The sequence below is a fragment of the Oryx dammah genome, unplaced genomic scaffold (genome assembly GCF_014754425.2).
Source record: "Oryx dammah isolate SB20612 unplaced genomic scaffold, SCBI_Odam_1.1 HiC_scaffold_29, whole genome shotgun sequence".
Taxonomy (NCBI): domain Eukaryota; kingdom Metazoa; phylum Chordata; class Mammalia; order Artiodactyla; family Bovidae; genus Oryx; species Oryx dammah.
In genome coordinates, this window is record NW_024070213.1 from 57,398,454 (window position 1) to 57,424,699 (window position 26,246).

A 26,246-nucleotide genomic window follows, 5' to 3' on the forward strand; every position below is an offset into this window, starting at 1 on the left:
AAAAATAGGGTCTTTTTTTTTTTTTTGAAAAGTAATAGTAGGTTATAGAAATAAAAATTAAAGGAGAAATAGAGGACTTAACAATTTTAAAAAGTTAGAAAAAAAAGAAGAAGAAAAGGAAAAGAAGAAAAAAACAACCACACAACAACAACAACAAAAAACAAAAAGAAAAAAGAAAAAAAAAGAATGATCGTAAAAATAGTAAAGATATATCTGGCCCTTTCTCTGGTGTTGTGGGCAGTGTGGGGTCACTTCCAAGGCGGTTCCCTCTGTTTAACTTCTTCTGTTTGCTGGTCTCTTCAGTGTCTGATTTCCGTCCTGACACGGGGGGGGGGGGGGTGGGGGGGACCACTTTTTTTTTTTTTAGGCTCACTTGTTCAGTTGTGCTGTGGGGAGGGAGGGATGCTGCAAACAAATAACACTGTCGTGTGAATGCAGTGTCTCAGCCCCGCTGGGCCTGCTCCTGCTCGCAGCGCACAAACTGCTCAGGCTCTATGTTGCTCCGCTGGGAACCATCTGAGGCTGGCCCTAGGCTGCATGCACCTCCCCGGTCTAAGCCACTCAGGTAGCCCTCAGAGGCGCAGATTTGGTTGGGCCTGCATTTTGTGCCCTTCCCAGGTCTGAGTATCTCAGGTGTTTGGCGAGTGCGGTCACTGCGACTTATCACCTTTCCCATCTCTGCTGCTCAGTTTTCTGCGTGTACGGCTGGCGTCCCTTGTGAGGCGGATGGTGACTGTCCAGAATCCCCAGAAGTCTTAGCAAAGAAGCCTGCTTGCAGTTTGGTAGGTAAAGTCTCTCTGGGGCTGTGATTGCCCCCTACCAGCCCTTACAGTTCTGGCTGCCTGTCCCCGGCGGGGGATGGTCTGCAGCCGGCTATTTCCGTTCCATCCTTTGTTCTGTGCATGGTCCTGGCGGTGTCTTATGTTCGAGCTTTTTGCATGGTAGCTATCCCACAGTCTGGTTTGCTAGCCCAAGTTAGTTCATTCTGGTTGCATGCAGGGCGTTCCTGCCGGCTTCTTAAAAAGCACTGCAGCCCGGGCCTCCCACGCCTCCCTGCCCTGCCCCCACTTGCTAGTGGCGGATGCAGGCATCTGCGCTGCTCTTCTGCTGGGGGAATTACTGTTGGGCTTGTAATCTGTTGGTTTTAATTATTTATTTATTTTTCCTTCCTGTTATGTTGCCCTTTGTGCTTCCAAGGCTCGCCACAGACTTGGCAGGGAGAGTGTTTCCTGGTGTTTGGAAACCTCTCTTCTTAAGATTCCCTTCCTGGGATGGGATTCCCTTCCCGGGACAGGATTCCCTTCCCGGGACGGAGCTCCCTCCCCACCTCCTTTGTCTCTTTTTTCGTCTTTTATATTTTTTTCCTACCTGTTTTTGAAGACGATGATCTGCTTTTCTGGGTGCTTGATGTCCTCTGCCAGCATTCAGAAGTTGTTTTGTGGATTTGCTCAGCGTTGAAATGTTCTTTTGATGAATTTGTGAGGGAGAAAGTGGTCTCCCTCTCCTATTCCTCCGCCATCTTAGGACCGCCCCCCGGGCAAGAGTCTTTATTGTGTTTTTTATGGAAAGGAGTGGGTGGGTAGTGTAAGCAGACCAAGGTTTAGGATTGGCTAGTTTATATAATTTCAGTGGTCTCTGCCAGTAGTGTATATTTATCTCTGGGGTGATTAGGGCAGAGAAATATTGGCCCCAAGGGTAAGAACCCAGCAAGCTCAGTAAAGGTTTTGGGTGTGGGCTCTGGAAAAGCTGGTTTGCATATAAAAGTCACCATCACAGGAAAGTGGTTAACTAATCTCTAAGAACTGGCTAACCCTGAGAGGGGAAGTCCCTCCCTGGTCAGCAAGATTCCGGATGTCAAAGCATCAGGAATACATTTTTAAAAATAATTTTATTTATGTATTTATTTTTGGCTGTGTTTTGTCTTTGTTGCTGCACTGACTTTTCTCTAGTTGTGGTAAGTGGGGGCTACCCTCTAGCTTCTTGCACTGCAGGGGCTTCCCATTGTGGTGACATCTTTTGTTGGAGAGCATGTGCTCTAGGGCAGCTGGAATTCAGTAGTTGCAGCTCCAGGCCCCAGAGTACAGGCTTAATAGTTGTGGTGCATGGGTTTAGTTGCTTGGTGGCTTGTGGGATCTTTCCCGATCAGGGATTGAACCCATGCATCGGCAGATGGATTCTTTACCACTAAGCCACTATGAAAGCCCCAGATATACATTTCTTTTCTTTTTTTTAAAGGCGTGATTAATATAGGTTAGAACAGAGAGAGCTGTTGCAAGATTTTCAGCCCTCTGAGACAGACAAGAGCCTTGGAGCTAGAGGCACATAGCTCTGGGTCAACAGTGTCTGTGAGCGCCTGTGAAGGGTAGTAATACTGCTTTCCTAGGAGTTATATGGTAAACAATCTGCCAATGTAGGAAATATAAGAGATGCTGATCCGATCCCTGGATCAGGAAGATCCCCTGGAGAAGGAAATGGCACTCCGCTCCAGTACCCTTGCCTGGAAAATTCCATGGGCAGAGGAGCCTGGCAGGCGACAGTCCCTGGGGCCACAAAAAGTCAGACATGACTGAGCAACTGAGCACACACACACACACACACACACTCACATATACCTCTGGCTTACTGGCCTACCTTCTACAATCAGGTCCTCTCTTGGCGGGCTTCAGGCTATCCCCCAATCTATTCTTCACCCAGAAGCCAGGGTAATCCTTTGAAACATAAACTGTTCCCTGATCACCTCCTCCCATTAGGCTGCCCCTACCTGACTCTGCTCTGGCTGTAATGGTCTCTTTGCAGTTCTGGAATATGTCAAGTGTGTCCTGACCTCAGAACCTACAACTCACTGCTCGCTCTGCCTCCACTATGCATGACTCCACTATACATATTCATGACTCCACTATGCATATGCATAATGCTTACAGTCCAGAGTTAAGTACCACCTCCCCAAAGAGGCGTTTCCCAATTATTCTATTCAGTACTTAAATAGACACCCCTTCCTTTGCTATTCTTTATCAACAGACCTTATCCACATCTTTTATAACACTAATTACAATTGCATCACTTCAGTTCAGTTCAGTTCAGTTGCTCAGTCGTGTCTGACTCTGTGACGTCATGAATTGCAGCACGCCAGGCCTCCCTGTCCATCACCAACTCCCGGAGTTCACTCAGACTCGCATCCATCAAGTCAGTGATGCCATCCAGCCATCTCATCCTCTGTCGTCCCCTTCTCCTCCTGCCCCCAATCCCTCCCAGCATCAGTCTTTTCCAATGAGTCAACTCTTCGCATGAGGTGGCCAAAGTACTGGAGTTTCAGCTTCAGCATCATTCCCTCCAAAGACATACATAAACATAATTCATCATATTTAAGCTTTCTATATCCTTGCAGATTTCCTATGTAGTTGTTATCAAATACAGATTTCTATAAAATATGTATTGTATTAATTTTTCTAAATATAAAAATGTATATATATTGAATAAATATTAAAATGTTTTATACAATATTTATAATATGATAAATGATATAATATTCATTCCTAAATATAATTTGTTCACTTGTTTATCTCTATCTTCAAGGTTAAGAGCAGGAACTACATCTGTTTTCATCTCCAGTAGCTTCCCAGGACCTCACATGGAGGCTGGCACATGGTAGGTGATCAGATGTCTGTTCCTTCATCAGCAAAAGGAAGAATTGAGTAGATAATTGCTTTCTAACAACTAAAGGATTACACTGTGTAAACAGCTTTGTATAACCAGCTATTTAATTAAATGTCTTTGTGTGCAAGGAATAACATGGCACTAATAATAATTTTTCAACTGTTTTTTAAATAAATGGAATCTGGGTATTCATAAATATTGCCCCAAATTAAATGCACTCACAAGATACCCTGTTTGAAAGTAAATTAAACTTTTTCATCAGTGTCTTGAATATATGTTTAAGTATCCTTACCAATTCTCATTTTTGTTTTGGCCAGTAACATGATGTGAGGAAGATAAATATTTTTCAAAGGCAGTAATGGACTTGCATAGTCAGTGTTTGATGAAGGCAATTCAATTGTTTCTCCAAAAGTTATCATCTGTAAAAGAAACATTATAATAAGTAATTAGCTGATGTGGTCTGCAATAAGAAAAAGAAGAGTAAGTTTCTAAATCTTTTGGACAGTAAAGCATTCTCACCTGTTCTATAAGAATGTTGTGAGACTGAGTCAACAAATACAATTTTTCTATTTTCGAAGAAGGAGTTTCCTTGAATTTCTCAGCTTTTGTTAAATCATCCAGCAAAAGCATGCTTCTCACCAGGGTTAAATGAGATCGAGGAGAAATAAAGTCACGTCCTTCAAGCAACTGTATTACCTCCTATTAAAATAAAATTATTATGTCTGATAGTACCATTTACAATTCACTGAAACAAGAGCTGGCCATATTGACTGCCATATAAGCAGTAACTAATGGAAATTTAAACTCTTTCCTTTTATTCTAACCAGAATCCTTCAGTAAATATCAATGTGAATGAGACTGCCTTCCTACCTGAAGGCTTTTTATGATGTCTGCCTTTAAATGCTTTTCTTGTAGGCCGATAATTACAGCTTGCATCAAGAATTCAGCCTGTAGCTCTCTGTCACCTGCAGCTTTTGCCTCCACACACACTTCATTGATAAGGCTCACGTAATCTGTTATATCATTTTCTAAAATAAACAAATGCAGTTACTTAAAATGCACTGAGAAAGGAAGAAACTGTATAAGCATAATATCCTCAAAGTTTATCATAGGAATATTGTATAAAATAGAAGAAAAGGAAGATGCAAAGATGGAAAACAAAACTACATGAAATATCGAAAATAAATGTAATTTGGGGGAAAGTACTTTAGAGTATTCAAATGCTGCAAAAGTAATAATGATATTGCATGAAATAATTTAATTTGGGAGATGGGTAGAGATGCATAAATAGATAGGTTCACATACAGATTAACCACTGCCACCACTAATATTGTATGTGCCAGGCTGTAAACTAAGAACTTTAGAAATTTAACCTATTTATTCTGGAAATAATCCTATGAAGTAGGTGCCCTATTTCTATTTTACAGAGGAGAAAACTGGGGCATAGGGGGATTAAGTGATTTGGCCAAGATTACACAGCAAGGAAGTGGTGGATAGAGTATTTGAACTGAAGGCAGGGTGGCTCCAGAAACTGCTCTCTGGACCCCTGCACCAGGCTGCCTTCCTAGATGACAGGAAGGCTTATGCATTAGTATTCTGAAATGTCATTGCCTGCGATGCATACATCAGTAACATATATGCCATTTTCAGTGATACAGGGACTGCTGAAACTGATTATCTTTCATTTTGACCATAAAATGATGGTCAAAATTTTGTGACCATCATTTTAAAGGCTGAAAAACAATAATACTGGCTAATTATTGAGTGCTTATTATGTGCTAGGGGCTGTGCTACATGCTTTATACATATTATCTCACTTTAATATCTTTATTTTTAAAATTCTGGAAACAGATCAAGCTAAGAAGTTATAAAATGTTAATGTTATAATAAAATACATCCCAATAAAACCTCTGTTACCTAAATAAAATTAAAATTTATGAAACCTTTGATTAAAGAAACAGGATATTTGTACCTTTCACAATTCCAATGCCACGAATCTGGGCAACAAATGCAGTCACCAGGGCTAAGCGGCACCTCAACCACAGATGAATGTTGAAATATTCTCGAGAATTTAGGGAAATAGGATCTAAAAAATTGTCGTCTTTACTTTCAGTCACCTAAACAATATCAAAATGATGATTATCTTTCCACTTAAAAATGTCCAAGTTTTGGCCTAGTGTTAAATATAAGTTAAGGGAAGCATTGATACCATTTAATAACATTAAATTTTTAATTTTAGAAATTATTCTTTAACATTCTATAAAACATAAAAGATATACAAAAAACAAGTAAAATCACTATTAACACTGATCCTCATTTAAGTGCTTTCTTTTTCTCTGTGTACCCACTGTTGAAAACTAGATTTACAGTCTGAATTTTTCATTGCAAACTATATCAACAGTTTCCATACCTTCAAAAATTTTGTGACCATCATTTTAAAGGCTGAAAAACAATAATACTGGCTAATTATTGAGTGCTTATTATGTGCCAGGGGCTGTGCTACATGCTTTATTCATATTATCTCACTTAATCCTCCTGACAAACCAAAGAGCGGTTACTGTTTTTCTGTTTTTCAGATTTGAGAAGTGAAGCCTAGGGAGGCTATCTATTTGCTTAAACCCCATCATATTCTGGCAGAGGTTAGGATTCACACTTGTGTCTTTCTGAATTTAGAGCCCACAGTCTTAACTGACTAAGTTATATTGCAGGTACTGCTCACATCCCCAACATATTTTATGACTTACTATCCTTCTTGTTTCACTTTACAAAGGCAATGACCAATGGGAGGGAGGTGACAAAGGAACTCTTCCAGAGCTATCAATCTCAGACACTTCATCTAGAACAATGCCTTTTTGTTCTAGGAATTTTCTGCTACAATCTCTGACGGTTCACCATCTCCAAACAGTCAGCAATATCTGTTACCAAGGAGCTGTGACCTGGACTTGATGGGGGCTAAAGTGACTGACAGGTAAGGTGCAGAGGAGGAGAGGGTGAGCTGTTCCTGGAACCAGAGTAAAAAGGGAACAGAGAACCAGGGAGAGGATCATGATTAGAATGAGGGGTCTACTACTTAGATTAGATTTACAGAAAAAAAAAAATCTATCTATGTACCTTTATCTCCTACATGCCTGTTACTATCGAAAAGCCAAGTCATGCTTAATCTAAATCAGGACTCCTCAACCTCAGCACGACTGACATTTTGGGTCAGATACTTGTTGTGGGGGAAATGTCCTGTGTGTTACAGGATGTTGAGCAACATCCCTGGCTTCTACCCAGTAGATGTCAGTAGCACTGCCTCTAGTTAGAACAACCGAAATATCTCTAGGCACTGCAAATGTCCCCTGGGAGGCAAAATCGCCCCCAATTGACAACCACCACTCTAAGTAAATTTTCAGAATCAGATTGCTTTTTAGCATATATATTGCTTTTAATATAGTAAGAAATGAGTCAATTAGTTTTATTTTGTAAAGACTTAGATAGTAGCAATTTTATTAGTAAAGCTTTAAGCTTTATTTTATTCATTTTAAAATGAGCAAGGGTTTAGTGTACTGAATCTTTATATTTTAATCCTAAACAACTCTGTATTATTAAATTACTTGGTCTAATTGAAGTCCATAAAATTTCAAAGAATGTGAGACACCAGTTGCCATATAGATTTGAGAGCTGAAGTGCAGAAGAATCTAACTGTGAGAAATTCAAGATGGGAAACAGCACACGTGTCACACTGGTAATGCTAAAGAAGAAATATAATCGAAAGTGAAATGAAGACCAAGAACTGTGAAACAACTTCATTTACTGGTGACACCAGACTAGAAAACTAGAATGATACATCTGGTGGGACTTCAGTCACTATTACATCCAATTCCGAAAGTTCCTAAATGAGATTATGTAGCTCTTTAAAAAAGTTTTAAGGAACTTGCCCAAGGTATATTGACTAATAAATAACATCAACATGGGACTTAAACACAGATCTTTTTATTCTGAACTCAATCTTTTCAGTACTTTACCCCTTTGTTTCATTTAAATAAAGAGACAATATCCTAGTATGTCAATAATTATTCCATAATAAGTATTATAAGGACAAACATTAAATTCATACATACATAACTTTCCGGAGAGGTGCAATTCTCTGAGTCATCTTCTACTACCTTCTTTTTAAAAAGTTTTGAATCCTGGAGAAGTTTAAGTGTGGAAAATACTATTGCAGCACTAAATTAGAAAATATAATTTAAACATTATTAGTATTACACTTGTGGCATTTGTACCTTATCTCCTAAGTCTCTTCCTCCAAAAAACCCCTCCCCATATTGCCACCCACCTCCACAAACTATTAGGTGCCCTGTCTGTGTGCCCTAGTGTGGTCTTAACCACAAGACAGTACTTATCACATTATTAACTGTCTGCAAACCCCTGTATAGTCTCACCTGATTTATCTTATTCCTTGCTGAAATCCAGCATCTAGTGGCTCAGACACAATAGAAGTTAAAAAATATGTTTAAATGAAAAGTGTGAACAAAAGAATGAATGTTTCCAAGATCTAGAACAAAATTTACTCACACATTCATTAATAAAATGAGCACAGATGTATTTTCCATACATCAGAATATGGTTCTCCAGGGTTTTTTGATGCCATAAAACTGTGTTGCTTAATGCTATGCACTTGGAAACTCTTAAGGAAAATTTTTGCTCAGTCAGTATCTAGAAGTCCCAAGAGGTAAATGTACTTAATGAAGAAAATAGAAGCCAGGAGATAGGAACTCTTCTCACTTCCTGTTGCCTGGGATGTAAGTTTTTCTTCACTTTAAACCATCCCATCCTCTTTCCCTGTATGATGATATACATATAATTGATGTCACACTTTTTCAAAATATTTTAATAATATATGTCAACGGGCATTTGAAAATCTAGACCAAAACAAAATTCAAGTGCAGAATAATCTACCTGACAATGCTTGTTGTCACGCTACTTTATACACAGAAAGATTGGATGAAAGCCAAATGGACAATATATGCATTTATCTAACTGCTCACTTGATAGCTCCACTTGAATAGTAAATAACAATCGCATTTAAGAGGTGTTATGCGCTAAACTGTGTTGAGGTCCTAACCCTCTGTGCCTCAGCATGCATTCTGACCTGGAAATAGAGTCTTGACAGAGGTAAACAAGCTAAAATAAGGTCGTTGGGGTGGACCCTATGTATATGCTACGTGCTGTGCTAAGTCACTTCATCGTGTTTGACTTTTTGCGACCCTATGGACTATAGCCTGCCAGGCTCCTCTGTCCATGGGATTCTCCAGGCAAGAATACTGGAGACAGTTGCCATTTCTTTCTCCAGGGGATCTTCCTGACCCAGGGATTGAACCCACGTCTCTTATGTCTCCTGCACTGGCAGGTGTGTTACCTGGAAACCACTAGTGTTACCTGGAAAGCCCCCATTCAATATAACCACTGTGCTTACAAATGGGGGGAACTGGCCAGAAAGACAGACATGGACAGAGAAACAGACATGCCCAGAGGAAAGCTGATGTGAAGACACCCGGGGAGAAGGCAGCCCATGACTGCAGTGATGCATCTCTCCATCATGCATGATGTAGAACACCAAAGATCACTGGCAAACACCAGAAGCAACAAGAGGTGAGGAAGGGCTCCCTCCAGAGCTGTCAAAAAGAACAGGGTCTTGCCAACACCCTGATTTTTGGACAGTCAGCCTCCAGAACTGTGAAGCAATAAAATTCTGTTGTTTTAAGACACAGTCTTGGGTACTCTGTTATGCTAACCCTAGGAAACTTGTTGTTCAGTCGCCCAGTCATGTCCAACTCTTTGTGACCCCATGGACTGCAACACGCCAGGCCTCCCTGTCCCTCACCCACCATCTCCCGGGGTTTGCCCAAATTCACGTTTGTTGCATCGGTGATGCTGTCCAGCCATCTCATCCTCTGACACCCTCTTCTCCTTCTGCCCTTGGGAGGAGGGAATAGCAGATCTTCTGCCCACTGGAGGAGGAAATGGCAAACCACCCCAGTACACATGCTGTGAGAACCTCATGAACTGTATACAAGGCCTAGGAAACTAGGATGGGTTAAAAGCAAAGCCCCTCCACCTCCTCCTCCCTTCCGCCTCCTCCACAAAACCTACTCCTCCTTCCTGTTCTCTACCACCAGATCAAGAGCCCAGTATCAGCACTGCTTCCCCTTTGCCTCCCACTCCATGTTCAATCTGTCAACAAGTTCTGTCGGCTTCACTTTCAAATCTGGATACTATCCAGCAGCTCCTTCCTTCCTTCACTGCTACTGCTATTGCCTCCATCCAAGCCACCAACATCTCCAAGCCAGACAGCTGCGGGAACTTCCTGGCCAGTCTGTCTGATATGGCCCCCACCCGTGTGGTCCTGGTCTCTATTCAGTGGCCACATCGATCTCTCTTCAAGATGTAAATGAGATCATGCCATTTCCTTGGTTCTCCTTCCAGAAGCCTCCCTGGCTGTGGTCAGTACACCATCTCCTTTGGGTCAGTTAGTGAGGTTTTCTGGCTAAGAAAACAGCTTCATCAGGGTCCAGGGATACTTCTAAGAAGGTACAGTCTCTGTGTATAAGCTCTCAAGGTATGTACATATGCTCAGATCTTCATTACATTTTAAAGCCTTTTTTTTTTTTTGGTATGCATCCACATGTTGTATTAAAAGATGTCCTCTCTCTCATCTTCCCTCAATCTTTTTTTAAAATGCTAACTTGTATTTACTGTGTTTACTACCTGCCAGGTGCTATGTTAAGTGCTTTCTGTGAATTAGTTGACTTAATCCCCACCACAAACCTACAAAGTATGTATTATTATCATCCCTACTTGATAGATGAGTTAATTGAGACCCAGAAATGTTAAATGACTTGCCTAAGGTGACTCAATGGACATGAGTTTGAGCAAACTCCCTGGACTGTAGTCCAGGGAGTCACAGAGTCACACATGACTGAGCGACTGAACGACAAAGGTGGCTCAGGTAGAAAGGGGAGGCAGGATCAGCACCCAGGCCACTGGAGCCTGCAGCGTTCCCAGATTCATCACTCTGCTATCATGTGGCCTCTTCCTTTTTACAATTCTAACACACTGCATTTTGTTTATCCTGGCACAAGGTTACCTGGTCCCACATTTATATTACTATCTAATGATTGTTAACTGTACCTTGCACGATATAAAAGGCCCTCTTTGTTCAGTTTTTTAATGTCTTTTGCCTTGCATTCTACTCAGTAAGCTTCATTAAATGGGGTTATCTTAAGGATATTAAATGAGCTACTTAGTCTTTTATATGCTCAAAAATATGTATTGAGCACCAGCTATGGGCCAGAAGCAAATCTAGGGGTTATGGATACAGTACCTGACCTCACAGCGTTGACATTCTATCGAGAGCAGGATGCTCTCAGCAAAGAGGAGTGCTCAGCAAACTGACGGTATTCAGTGCATCCTTGCTATAATCCTCCTAGCTGTCATTATTGATGCATAAAGTTGGACAGGGAAAATGCGAGGACTAAATTGATTTTTTTTCTGAGTGGTTAACCAGCATCAAAGCTTTTCAGCCATTACTGAATTTCAAACTCTCAGGATTTTATTCAGCTATTAAACTGTTTTAGATACTTGTATTTTCTAAAATATGGCTTGTGATTATCTAAACTTACTATTTTTTTAAAAAAAATTAAAATCAAATAAGCAAGCAAGAAACAAACAAAAAAACCATAATGTTGATGGGGTTTGCATACAGGTACAGAATCTCCTCTCCCCTACACCCTTCCTCCCTGAAGGCTACATACACTTTTCTAAGGCACTTTGTTTATTGAGTAGCTTCAGAGTTAGCACAGGATAGCAACTAGAGAACTTAAAAGAAGAAAACAGTACTTATCTCACTCTTCTGATCTGAAGGCCTAATTCTGATTTTAAGAGAAATGAGATACAAGGTTTGGAATCTTGCAAACCTCAAAACTTAGTGAATTAAATATAAACATACTGGTATGTCTTAATCCACCTGGTATTGCTTAGTTGCACAACGGAAAACTTCTAGTTTCTCCTCTGCACTAGGCAGACAGAAAGTGTAGGAGGATTACTGACTATAAACAGTCTGAATCCCAACAGAAGGACATTTCATTCTGACACAAAATTAAAAGGCTCAAATGTTATCGGATTTAAACAATAAATTAAATACAAAGGAGAATAGAAAGGAACATTTAAAAAAAGAAGACAGGATTCTGAAATAGAGAGGCAGCCTTGAAAGGAGTAGAAATACAGTTTGCATAACTTTGATCCCATTTATTTCTTATTAACATTCTTGACAAAAATGGTCAGTTTGTTCTCATAAAATCTATGTGGCTCACTCCACCTGTCACCCGAGGGAACGTGCCTTTCAATTTCCTTGACACATAATTTTATTAGAAGAATCATGAAATGTCAAGCTAACCATCATTTGGAAAAGGGACTGTCCAACACTCTCAGCAGTGCCCAAACAGAAGCTCACAGAGGGTGAAGTTCACCTGCAAAAACACATTCATCCTGACAGTAGGCTTTCCCAAGTGACAACACTGTCACTAACAGCCAGCAATAGCAAAGTTTTTGCAGGTTTTGTCCCAAGGGCCTGGCTCATGGACTTAAAATTGGTGCGATTCTGGTATCCTTGCATATTATTTGCATACATCTATCTGGTTGTCAAATTAAAGTTCTGTTGTGACATTCCTTTCTATGCTATTTTTTAATGTTTAGTTTCTCATTTCATTCTTCTTCACTAAAGAAAAAAAAATCACTCTTATCCTCCATACTAAAAGGGTATGTATAAGATATGTAGAGAGCTGGGGAAACAAAGAAAGTAAGAAACAAGAAATATTTTCCACAGTTGCTATTGCTCTCTGAGACACAGTTTGGAAAAAACAGTTCCATTTGCCACCATGGGAAACATATATTCATTATTTTCCATATATAGATACACATATATATTCTATATAGTGATAACACACATAATCATATATATAATATACATTAAGATATATAAATATTTTCTAAATATATATTTACACATTATATATTCAAATCATTTATTTTCTATAGGAAATAATATAGTAAAAGTTCCTTTGTCTTCAAACTTCAGTGGGGAAAATGGTGTATTATTATGTGTACTTAGTCGCTCAGTCGTGTCTGACTCTTTGCAATCCTTTGGACTGTAGCCCACCAGGCTCCTCTGTCCACAGAATTTGCCAGGCAAGAATACTGGGGTGGGTTGCCATTTCTTCCTCCAGGGGATCTTAGCACCCCAGGGATCAAAGCCATGTCTCCTGTGTCTCCTGCATTGCAGGCCAATTCTTTACCCTCTGAGCCATGTAAGTCTATTTTAACCAACTACCAGTATAGTTTAAAGATAGTTACAAATGTGACAATACTTTAAACCAGTGGGTCCCAAGTTTTTTTTTAATCTCAACACCCATTTACATTCTTAAAAATTATTGAGAACCATCCAAGAGCTCTATCAATATTTACCATACTGGAAATTAAATTGAGTCATGTTTAAATTCATTACCATTTACTAATTCATTTAAAAATAAAAACTCATTACATTTTAATATAAATAATATATTTTATGGAAAATATATTTTCAAAAACAAAAAATAGTGAGAAAGCTGCCACTGTTTTTGCATTTTGTGAATCTCTTTAATATCTGACTTGAAAAGAGGAAATCTACTGAATAGAAGACTAGTCAGTCTGTTGTGACATAATGTTTGGCTGAAGTGCAGAAGACTAGGCCTCACACAGATAGTGACTGGACACGGGAGGAGTATTTTAAGAGGCTCTTCAAATAATTGTGAATATTCTTCCTTGATACTATACCAACATGTGACAAATGGTCAGACTCTTTGTGCCCCCATGAATGGTAGCCCACCAGGCTCCTCTGTCCATGGGGATTTTCCAAGCAAGAATACTGGAGTGCATTCCTGTGCCCTCCTTCAGGGGATCTTCCCAACCCAGGGATTGAACCCAGGCCTCCCGCATGGCAGGCAGATTCTTGGCCCAAGAAATTACAGTTTCTTAAGTTTGTTGCTATGTGAAATGTAATAACATCCACTGATTCACTTTCCCTACTCAGTTACATGAAAACCTAATGGTCTTTCTTGTTAACCAGGATTTGGGAACATCATATGTGGTCATTTAGAAAACATAAGCTTCCTGAGTTATACAGATCCTCTTGATGTTGAAGCATTTCGTTACACATTTTTAAAAAAACAATGCCCATTAATGTCACCGCCAGTCTCCTCCAAAAAAATCTAAGCATTAGAAAACTGTCAAGCTCATGATGGCAAATACAAAATTTCCAAAACTCCAGTGTTCTCATGTAAGTTTAGATTTTATCACTGGCAACAAAAACAATTAGTTGTTTTCCTAGAAATGGCATGTTCATTTCACTCATTTTCAACAAAATACCTGTCAAATACCCAAGTCTGAATAATCATGGTTTGTCAGTTGTTTTTACAAACAGAAATGTTGTTCCATGAGAAAAACAGCTTAGCCAGCTCTCAATTCATCCACATGCATTCTCTTCCTCAAGACAGTCATCAGACTGTGCTACACAGTGAAAGTGCTTGAGGTACACTTCCCACTTAATATATTCCCACAGATTATTACAAATTTATTTAAGAATAGGTATTTATGAATGTAACAGATTCTACTGCTTCAGCAAAAGCATTCTTAAGTGAATCTGCCTGGTTGTTTTCTTTTTATCGCAAGCATGCAGCAGTGAAGAACAGAAGGACAACTAGTTTGCTTTGGTGTCACTGCTTTGATTCATGGTGAGCTGATGGAAGTTTTACCACTGTTGCTTTTGCAGCATCAGTTGCAAATAACAACACACAGAAAAGGCAAAAAAAAAAATCTTCATTTTTATAAACTATTATACACATAGTTTACTATGTTATAAACTACTATAAAAATAGTTCTAACCTCACAGACCTCCGTGAAAGAGTCTCAGGAACATCCAGAGATCTGCAGACCACATTTGAGAATCACTGCCCCAAACAGACTTTATGGATTTTCATCACTGCTTAGAAACCACAAAAATTTATAAATTCCCCCAAACCTGTACTGTCTCTAACACAGAATCAAATTTAGAGGTGGACTCAGTAGAGCCCAGCGAGCTACAGTCCATGAGGTTGCAATTAAGCCACTGAACAACAACCAGGGAAAGCCTCCGATCAAGGAAATAATGAGACGATTGTATGTTACCAATCTAAGCACAAGCAAAGGGGGGTTTCTGCTGAACTGACATCCCCTTTGCAAAGGCTGCAGAAGTGCTTCTCCTGTTTAAAGATGGCCATCTAAAAAATTAAGTCCCTTTCCAAATCCTGGATCCAATGCATAGAACCTAATGCACAGAATTTCAGTATACTGAGAAAGGAGAGGAAAAAAATTGCTTGCATCTAATTTGATCATTTCTTCTTTTCATTCAATGATTATATTTTTCAGTTCTAAAATCTCTAGTTTTTTTTCCCCTAAATTCACCTATTCCTTTCACAATCTTGTCTCATTCTCTTCCATCCTTCACATCTTTGAACAGTTCATTTCTTGGGCTGCAAAGTCTGCCATTTATTGTTTGCTCTCTACTGAGGCTGTTTCTTCATTTGGTTTATGATATTTGCCTCTGTGCTAACTTTACCGGCAGTTATTTTCCATGGGAGTTCCGCATTTCCTAAGTTAATCTCTATGAGACAGCTTTGGCTTTGTCTTTGCTCCAGCTTTATGATGTCAAGACCAGTTTCAAAGTTAATTTCTCAAGGTTTCTGCATTTCATGTCAGTGCCAGTTTGGACCCTGCACTTGCCAAAAGCATCCATCTGAGGAATTTGTCTTAGGTTACTCTTTTTCCAACTATACTCAGGGCAGGCAGCAAGCAGGTTCCTGGCTAGTCCCCAAAGACCTTTTTGAAATCCCAAGCTGGGGGATAATTTTATTCTGTATTAGAGAAACAGAGAAGACTGGACTGGGATCCTACCCTACTGTGTACAAATTATATCAGAGCATCGAATTCACTCTCTCTACTGGGTCATTTTCATCAGTATATAATACATTATTGTTGCTCTCATCTCAAAAAAAACTTGTCTTGATCCTACTTCTACCAACTTCACCCTATTCCTCTAATTCCCTTTACATGAAAATTCCTCAAAAGAATCATCTTTACTTGCGCACTCCAATTTCTCTCCTCCCGTGTTATCATAAAACCACTCTAAACATGCTCTTTCCCCATTACCTTCTAAAATTACTCCTGTCAAAGTACAAAGTACTGGTGATGTCCATGTTTATAAATCATCCAATTGCCAATTCTCTGTTCTCATCTCAATCTACCTGGAGCTCTCAGCACAGCTGATCACTCTATTCTCCTTGACACACTTTCTTCACGTGGTTTTCCGGATTTCATAATCTCTTGGGGTTTTTTTGTTTGGTTGGTTTTTTTACTAGTCATTTCTTCTCAGTTTCCTTAGCTGATTCTTCATTTTCTCCCCAATCTTTTACCACGATCAACCCTCAGTCCTTGGTCTTTTTCTTTGATTCATCTACTCACACTCTTTAAGGAATCTCACTCTTTATGAAGGCTTTAAGGGACTTCCCTGGTGGTCCAGTAACTAAGATTCTGCCGCATTCCCAATTCAGGGGGCCCAGGTTCAATCCCTGGTCAGGGAACTAGATCCTACATGCCCCATGCCACAACTAAGACCTGGGGCACCCAAACAAATAAATAAATACATATTTTAAAAAACAGAGGCTTTAAATACTATTTATATTCTACAGACTCCAAGAATATTTGATATTGCCAATTGTACCTCAAAGGGCCATCTCAATCTAAACATGTACAAAATGTAACTTTAGATCTTTCCCCTAAATAAGCTGCACCTCTGCAGTCTTCCCCATTTTGGTAGGGGACAATTTCTTTTATAACTCCTCTCTTTTCCTCACTACTCTACAGCTAATGCATTAGCAGATTCTAACGGCTCTACATTCAAAATATACCCAGAATCCAATGACTTATCACCACCCTCAGTGCTACCACCCTTTTCAGAGCCACTAACATCTCTCTTCTTATTATAACAGCTTCCCCAGCTGATCTCTCTGCTTTCAAACCCTTTCTCTCCTACAATCAATTCTCCACCTAACAACTGGAGTCATCCCTTGGAAATGAAAATCAGATCACGTCATTCTTCTCAAAACAATATAATGACTCCCCAGTTCTCTCAGAGGAAAAGCCAGAGTCTTCACCCTGGCCACAAGATCCCTTATGATCTGCCTCCCCCATCAAGTACATCTTTGAGGATCTCTGAAAACTGTCACTTGCTCCATTCGAGCCACAAGAGACCCTGTTCTATCCCTCAAACATGTATCAGGCATGTTCCCACAGCCTGCAACACTCTGTCTATAAGTATTTGCATGGACAACCCCCATGTTTATTTGTTCAGATGTCACCTCATCATAAAGTCCACCCTGACCACCCCAGATTTGGGTTATATGTCAACACTGATGCCAAGCACATCAAGAAGACTATGAAGAGGTTGATTACTTCCATAGGGAAACTATCCAGGAAGAGCACAGCAACCTCCCAAACAGGTTGAAAATGTCTAAAGAGGAAAGAAAAAGGTAACTGACTAGGCTTTATGGTGGTTAACAGGCGGTGCTGGGTTAAGGCTTCCCATGTGTGGGTCAGGGTCTGTGTGGTTTAGACTTCCCACCAGCACCAAAGGAGGGGGTAACGAGGTTTTCTTCTCTGCTTGTCTGGGCATGGGGCAGGAGAAGGGGGAGTGGGATCAGTCAGTTAATGAACATCTAAATGGAGTCATTCCTTTTACTACAACAGCACAATTTTAAAAGGATAAACTTCCTCCTCCTCCTGCCTTCAGATATTCTCCATAACACTTACTTTTGGCCACACTATACAGTTTACCTAACTGTTAGGTTTACAGTTTATCGTCAGCCTGTTTATCTTCTATTAGATTATAAACTCCATGAGGGTAGAATTTTTGTCAATATTGTTATGTATTTTTTTGTCTACTGGGATACAGAACTTAGGACTGTGCCTAGCATATTGTAGATTCCCCTAAATTATTTTTTGAATGAATGAATGAATGTTAATATAAGAAATTTGCTCATTATTCAAAATATCACTATTGAAAGTATACTCATGATAGAGGTGATTATCATAACTGATATGGGAAGCTCATATTTCTATATTATTCAGTATTAAAAAATCATTGAGAAGTATTTTAACTATTCAAGTGTTTATATGTCTATGAGCTTTTGAATACAGAAACTATATTCTATTCGTCTTTGTATCCTCAGTGTCTAGAACAGAGCCCAAGAAAGAGGTACTCAGCAGATGAAAAAAAGTGAAAAGTGATCTAACCTAGGTCTCCCACACTGCAGACAGTTGGGAGAAGCCCCCAGTGGCACTAGTGGTAAAGAACCTGCCTGCCAGTGCAGGAGACATAAGGGATGTTGTTACAATCCCTGGGTCTGGAAGATCCCCTGGAGAAGCACACGACAACCCACTCCAGTCTTCTTGCCTGGACAGTCCCAACAGACAGAGGAGCCGGGCAAGCTACAGTCCATAGGGTTACAAAGAATCAGACACGACTGAAGCAACTTGGCATGTCAATAGATACTGATCACTATAAATGAATCAATCAATGAACAAACGAAAGGAAAGATCTGACATTAGCAACTGCATCACATTTTAAAAATCTGCCACCTACAATAGTGTATTCAGTGGTTCAGCACAGCATAGTTCATAGTAACTTTTTAAAAATAGAGTTAATTTTTAATAGTGTTATTGGTCATTCATTGTTATTGGTTGGAAAAAACACTCCATAGGTGTAATTTGTAAAACGCTATAAAGAATTTAGATTCTGCCTTTTTAAAAAATAGATTAATTCTTAAAAGGAGAAGTCTGTGAATTTGCTAATGTTTGACATAAAACATCCAAGCTATGTGCTTTAATAAACCAACTCATTTGTTGAGGACTATAGTTTTAAGTGTAGTAACATGTGGGGAAAAACCCTGTATCCTAAGTCTGCTCTATTAATCTAGGGATTTTTGAAGCTTACATAAAATTGAGATATATTGAACAAATCAGGGTGAGGAAGAAACTGTGTGTGCAAATACTCGCCTGTATGCTGCCTGGTGTCTCTGCAGGGCAATGGCAGCCAGCTGCAGTCTGACCTCCACCACAATCTCCAGTTCGCCAGCACAACACTGAGAGAGGTCCTTATGGCTTGGATGTTCCATCTCTGACAGAAGGGTGTTGAGCCTGTCTTCAGCTTCTGTCAGTAAAATTGACTAAAGAAAGAATACCACGTAGTCACCCAAGTCCAGACATAATACAAACCATGTCTCATCCTTACTCAGCCAATAATTTTTATGTACTAAAAAGTAACAATGAATGGAAGAGCAAAAAGGAAATCTGAACAAAATCATCAGAGAAGAGAGCTCAGTGAACAGGAAAAGTTAGCAGAGAATGAAAAGGGAAGTAGTGGCAAGAGTAAGGTGCAAGACAGTGACCCTTTACTGCACACACAGCTGATGCCCATACTTGCTTATTCACAGAAGCTGTGTTCTAGAAATTTCCTGCCAACACTGAGTCAGTGAATGCTGAAGAATTACTCCTAGGAGAAATACAGGGATAGGTTCCTACAAGCCTCTGGTCACACCATTTTTTGTCAGCTGGTCAATATGTAATCTTGTTTAACGTGTGTCTATGTTTAAAGACACATAATTGAATATATGGTGTAGATTCATTAACCCTGAACTCACAGCCAGGAGCTCTATAACTCATGCCTGACTGAAGCTTGTCTAACACACACATGTTCTCCAAAAGGCACATCACAGCCTTCTTGAACTTAGGATTTACTAGACAACACTTCAGCTTTATGCTTAGGGGCCATTTCGAATAGTGAAATGACAAAACCCCCACAAAAATGTGAAAAGCGTGGCAATAAATACACCGTGAAAAGGGATACTTGTTTACAGTATGAGAGTGGAAACAAAAAGTCACCATTGTCTTGTTCAACTTGGCTGAGAATGTGCATGTCAGAAAAATCAAATTCTTTTCTGCTCTGTGCAGGTTCCCAAATAACCACCAAAGAGCCAAGGTTTTTTATTTGGAGGTTACAAGTAACTTTTAGCAGATAAGCAAATCAGCAAATACTGAATCTGTAAACAATGAGGATCAACTGTATTTCAAATTAAACTATGTTCATCTAACTTGTAATGTGAAGATAATAAGATTTTATAGTGGACAAACAGTACTAATTAGCAAAAAAGAAAGAGCCCAACCAAACTTTCAAGGAACAGGTCTCTGAAGACTTCTTTGTATAGGGCAGTAAATATTATATAAGGACTAGGGTAATTTAGTATAATAGTTAAGAACATGATCTGTATTTTATCAATTACATGGCACTAGTCAATTTCTAAGCCTCAATTTATTCAGCACAATATAGTTAAAAAATGATTAACAGGTACATCACAGAGCTGTGAGAATTAAATATAATGCAAGGTGCCTGTCATGTATAATAGTAAGCACTGAATAAATGGTTCTGTTGTTGTTGCTGTTGTGAATCACTGTTATGATTAGGAGATGCCAAACAGGGTATGGAAAGCTTAGATCTCATCAAATAATAAATCTTATTTTCCCCAGCAACTTAATTGAGTTAAAAGGTCAAAGTCTGACACCACTCAGCATCTGCTTTTCTCATGGGGAGTAGACCAATCTCTGGCCCCAACCCAACTCATGCTTGAGAAAGAAAAGCTAACAGATTTCCCAACAGTAAGCACAAACCTGAAAGTTGGCCTGGCCAGGGCCTAAGCATGGGCGTTTTGGTAACTGATTCACTATGATTTGAGAATTTTTTTTTAAACTTACCTTTAGTGTGCTAAGAACAAAGTTCTCTTTCAATTTTGTCAGATGACAAAGTGAGCCTCCCTCGTCCTTTAAACACATCTCTACAAAACACAACATTTTAGAAGAACTACATGTATCTATGGTTAGCTTAAATGTGAACTCTAATTTATAAAACTTATCATTAGTTCAGAAATTTAATGTTTAAAAATCAACCACAATGATAATTAGAAATATATTGCTATATACAATGGTCCTCAAATATCATGTTAGAAGACTATGGCTGATTTTTAAAACAAATTGTGTGTGTGTGTCAGTCACTCAGTTGTGTCCAACTCTTTGACCCCATGGAGTAGCCCACCAGGCTCCTTTGTCCAAGGGATTCTCCAGGCAAGAATACTGGAGAACGTTGCCATTTCTTTCTCCAAGACAATTCTTAAAGGATCTTTCATATGTTTGTTGATGCCACTCAAGTTAATCGACTACTGATACAAAGTAGTGGTTCCTCACCTGGGATCCTATACGATTCTCAAAGTATTCTGAGTCTTCTAGATGTTTATAATATTTCAGTAAGATCTCCTTGGAGGTGTCAGTACTGCTGATCTGCACCAGCCCCTCACTCTAAGACCAGAGAGTGAGACCATTTGGAACAGCACAATCTACAATCCTCAAACATCTTGACATTCCTACCTATAATCCAAAGCCAGCCCTCATTCTGAGCAAGGGAGAACTGAGACAATTTAGATCGCAGTCTTTGCCTGCTTTAGTAAGCTTGGCTTCTAAACTACAAGAGGGAGAAAAATGACAAGTCCTTATTTGACTAGGAATTAATGCACAAATGACCCACATAAAGAGGCTAAGTTTGCCAAGTGGAAGAGGGAGTCCAGAATAACATGGAACTAAACACTCTTGACTTCTTCCCTTTTTCCACCTTCAACCTACCTGGCTCTTCTCCTAAATTAGGAGGCTCTGAAGCTAGGGGTCAGCTGAGGATGAAGGAGGGCCCAGAAGAAAGATCTGGGTTGTGGTCTTCTAAGGGAAAGTACAAGAGAGACAAGGATAGAAGACAAATGCCTGGAGGTTGGTATGGAGAAACCCTGGAAGAGTCTGACCCACATCTTCCTCTGGCCCTCTTTGCCTCCTGACCAGCAGTCCCATGTTGTATTAGGCCCCTCCCTCTTGGGGGCTCTAATAACAAACTATGTTTTCACTGGCAGTCAGTCCCTGATCTGTTGGCCTGAAGTATGTGTGTGAAAGTGTTAGTCTCTCAGTCGTATCCAACTCTGTGATCCCATGGACTGTAGCCCACCAGGCTCCTCCATCCTCAGGATTATCAAAGCAAAATACTGGAGTGGGTTGCCATTTCCTTCTCCACAGTTGGCCTTACCATACCTGAATAATAATAAAACTTACACTTTAAAACAGAGGTCAATATTATTCTGATACCAAAACTAGACAAAGACATCATAAGAAAAAAAGAAAAAACTACACAATATATCATATGAATATGGATGCAAAAATATTTAAGAAAATCCTAGCAAACAATCCAGGAATATATATAAAGATTTTACACCATGACCAGTGGGATTTATCCCAAGAAAGCAAGGATGATTAAACACTCAAAAATCAACCAATACACCCTATTGATAGAATACAAAATAAAAAACATACAATCATCTTAATAGACACAGGAAAAACATTTAATAAAACCCAACACTATATTTAACTTATATGCAGAGTACATCATGCAAAATCCTGGGCTGGATAAAGCACAATCTGGAATAAAGATTGCTGGGAGAAATATCAATAACCTCAGATACACAAATGATACCACCATTATGGCAGAAAGTGAAGAGAAACTAAAGAGCCACTTGATGAAAGTGAAAGAGGAGAATGAAAAAGCTGGCTTAAAACTCAACTTTCAAAAAATCACGATCATGGAATCCGGTCCCATCACTTCATGGCAAACAGATGGGTAAACAATGGAAACAGTGACAGACTATTTTCTTGGGCTCCAAAATCACTCCAGGTGGTGACTGCAGCCATGAAATAAAAAGATGCTTCCTCCTTGGAAGAAAAGCTATGACCAACCTAGACAGCATATTAAAAAGCAGAGACATTGCTGACAAAGGTCCATCTAGACAAAGCTATGGTTTTTCCAGTAGTCATGTGTGGATGTGAGAATTGGACTATAAAGAAAGCTGAGTGCTGAAGAATAGATGCTTTTGAACTGCGGTGTTGGAGAAGACTCTTGGAGAGTCCCTTGGACTACAAGGAGATCCAACCAGTCCATCCTAAAGGAAATAAGTCCTGAATATTCATTGGAAGGACTAATACTGAAGCTGAAACTCCAATACTTTGGCCACCTGATGTGAAGAACTGACTCACTAGAAAAGACCCTGATGCTGGGGAAGACTGAAGGCAGGAGGAGAAGGGGATGACAGAGGATGAGATAGTTGGATGTCATCACTGACTTGATGGCGTAAGTTTTTGGGAGTTGGTGATGGATAGGGAAGCCTGGTATGCTGCAGTCTATGGGGTCGAAAAGAGTTGGACACGACTGAGTGACTGAACTGAACTGAACTGAACACCCTTTCATGATAAAATCACTCAACAACTTAGGAACAGAAGAGAAATTCCTCTACCTGATTGAGGAGAGCTATGAAAAACAGTTAATATCATACTTAGTAGTTAAAAAAAGAAACTATTTTAAGGCAACATTATTACATTTGTAAAATGCTTATATAGTTTTATATGTATATATGGGCTATAAATTCCATCCATGGATATCTTATCCCATAGAAATATATACTATAATATGAATATGTAGTGCTTCTGCATATCCCTGGATATGGCAGTATCTAGGGATATGCAGATATTCCATATCCTGGAAACAAAATGAACACACAACAAAGGATTGGTTGAATAAATCATGGGATGTTCACAGCATAGAACACCACACAGCCAAGATAGGAGACAAAGCAAAGCAGTTGACTTGGGGTAGCTTAGCAAAGTTTTCTACATAAGAACTGCAAAAAGCAAAAAAATGAAAAACACATCATCTCTTAAGCAAATGACAAATCTGATTTTGTATGTGCAGCTGACCCTTGATCAACATAGAGGTTAGGGGCACTGACCCTCCATGAAGTCAAAAATCCATGTATAATTTATACTCGGTGCTTGGTATAGACAGTCCTCTATATCCACAGTTTAGCATGTGCAGAGTCAACCAACCACAGATTTACAGTATTGAAATATTCACTGTTGAAAAAATGTGGTATACCAGTGGACCTGCATAATTCAAACATGTGTTGTTCAAGGGTCAACTGTACATAATGTAAAAAAAGTAGACATATATGCAGATAAATTGGTGAATATGGCACCTAGACATTAGCACATTTGTGTGTCATTAAGTGAACTCAGAGAAAACTATGAAAGATTACCTGCTAGAATGTTTATATGGACTATAGTGGGTAGAGTGGGGAATTGGAAGGGAAAGGAAATAAAAAAAGAAATAAGCAAAAATAAAACGTTACCTTTCAAGTTTGGAAGATTTGGTTTGCTTTTCTCATTCATAACTCCATGGCCGACTGGTTTCATTATCTGTTCTGGGACACAATTTATTGTTGCAGCCACATTTATGAAAAAGTATGCTTTAACAAATAAAAACTTATTTAAGAGATGTTGCTGGCTAACCGTAACCAGAATTACAGGCATGCCTTTATTTATTAAATCATCAAGTGCCTAAAAAAATGGAGAAAAAAATGAAAATCAGGAAAAGTAGTAAAATACTGTTTTCAGATATTATTAGCTTCAGTCCTTCTACAGTCCTTATTTGGCACAGGATGAAGGAATGGAGGGCTAGACATGAGGGACTGTAATTGGCAAGTCCATTGAGAGAGACATGATGTCATAATGATGCCAGCAGGTCCACAGTGCTACTGCCATTCCTCAGCAGTAGGTGACCTGCCCCAAGGGCAGTCCTGCCATGCAATGAGAGTGAACCTGGTGCTGGCATAGTGGAGGGGACAACTTTGCAAAATAGAGCAACTGAAAAAGCTCACCAGCCAGGCATGTTGGCCACTCTGCTTTAGCTGAAGTGAATTCGGGCTCACAGGATGGAAGAGGAAGAACAGGTAGACAAGCAACCCCTTCCCAGCTTAGATTCTGGGTCAATCATGAGAATGCCCACCTTGAGGACTCCCTCAACTTCCTGCCCCCTCCCTTGCACACACACTTCCTTGGCAATTTTTCTAAGTGGTCCCACTTTACATTCCTGACCAGGCCTCAGTGCCACCTGTCATCATCCTACATTTTCCCAGTCCATTCACTCTTGCTGTCTCCTTAGACAACCGCTTCATGCCCTTTTTGTTTCTAAATTCTAACACTTCCTCCCCAATCCCCCTCCCAGTGAATAACCTTGCTTCCTCTACTCAAATGAGCAAATTGAAGCAGTCAGAGTAGTGCCCACAGACCCCGCAGCTCCACCTCCCCACGCACCTGCCTCACTGCCCTGCCTTCCTTCCTGCTTCCTAAGGCTGGTGCCACTACTTAGGTCATCAGGCCCGTCCCCACCAGTCTGATGAGCCATTCTCTCCTACAGTGTAAGTGTTCCCTTTCTGACAAATGCCACATAATATCACTCACACGTGGAATCCAAAATATGACATGAGCAAACTCATCTATAAAACAGGAACAGACTCACAGACACAGTAAACAAAACTGTGGTTGCCAAGGGAAGGAGAGAGGGAAGGGACACACTGGAAATTTGGAGTTAGCATATGTAAGCTATTATATGTGGAATGGATAAACAACAAGGTCCTACTGTATAACACAAAGAACTAAATTCAGTATACTATGATAAACTGTAATGAAAAAGAATGTATATATGTGTATAACTGAATCACTTTGCTGTACAGCAGAAATTAATACAACATGGTAAATCAACTATACTTCAATTTGTAAAAATGTTTCCTTTCTACAGAGACATTCTCATCAGTACACTGTCTCCTCCATTTTAAAAAAGCAAGTAACTGTCTACATTCTGACTTCTCTCTCCATTTACTACCCGAATGTTCCCTTCTGTTTACAACAACAACCTACAAGGTTGTCACTATTCCAATCTCTCTCCTCTCATTTTCTTGTAAACATACTCCATCCTGACATTGAAATCCTCTGGTCAAAGTCATCAATAGCCTACTCTAGGTTAAATCCATGGTTCAGTTCTTAGTTTTCATAGGCAAGAATATGGAGTGAGTAGCCATTCCCTTCTCGAGGGGATCTTCCTGACCCAGGGATCGAAACTGGGACTCCTGCATTGCAGGAGGATTCTTTACTGTCTAAGCCACCAGGGAAGCCTGCTTTATATGCTATGTTATGTTAATCTAAGACACCACTATTTTATATGCCAATTAAACATTCATATGCCTGCAACTGTAAAGTGCATTCTAACTGCAGAGCTATTAAACATTTTATTAAAATGAATGTTTAAGACTTGGTGAATTACAGTACTGCATTTTCAGCAATATTTGACACTATTAAACCTTCTCTCTTTTGAAAATGCTCCTCTCTTGGCTTTCAAGCCACCACACTCCCTTGCTTCTTTTCCTATTCTATCCACTCCTCCTTTTCAGTCTTCTTTGCTGGTTCCTCCTCTTCTCCTAGACCTCTAAGTATTGTAGTGTCCCAGGGCTTGGTCC

At 39.6% G+C, this 26,246-nt stretch overlaps 1 protein-coding gene across 4 annotated transcripts in view; it reads right to left on the minus strand.

The window, feature by feature from the left end:
- CFAP54 (cilia and flagella associated protein 54) overlaps positions 1–26,246 on the minus strand; it is a 315,472-nt gene that overhangs the window by 92,551 nt on the left and 196,675 nt on the right. For all 4 annotated transcript variants that reach the window (XR_005719649.1, XM_040232778.1, XM_040232776.1 and 1 more), the window contains 8 exons: positions 24,084–24,291; positions 20,572–20,651; positions 18,820–18,989; positions 7,758–7,863; positions 5,627–5,771; positions 4,525–4,682; positions 4,174–4,353; positions 3,947–4,073 (listed from right to left, as the gene is read on the minus strand). Coding sequence is in view for 3 of the 4 variants with exons in the window: in XM_040232778.1 (XP_040088712.1) it covers positions 3,947–4,073; positions 4,174–4,353; positions 4,525–4,682; positions 5,627–5,771; positions 7,758–7,863; positions 18,820–18,989; positions 20,572–20,651; positions 24,084–24,291 (1,174 nt within the window). In the remaining variant the exon portion in view is untranslated. The remainder of the gene's footprint in view (positions 1–3,946; positions 4,074–4,173; positions 4,354–4,524; positions 4,683–5,626; positions 5,772–7,757; positions 7,864–18,819; positions 18,990–20,571; positions 20,652–24,083; positions 24,292–26,246) is intronic.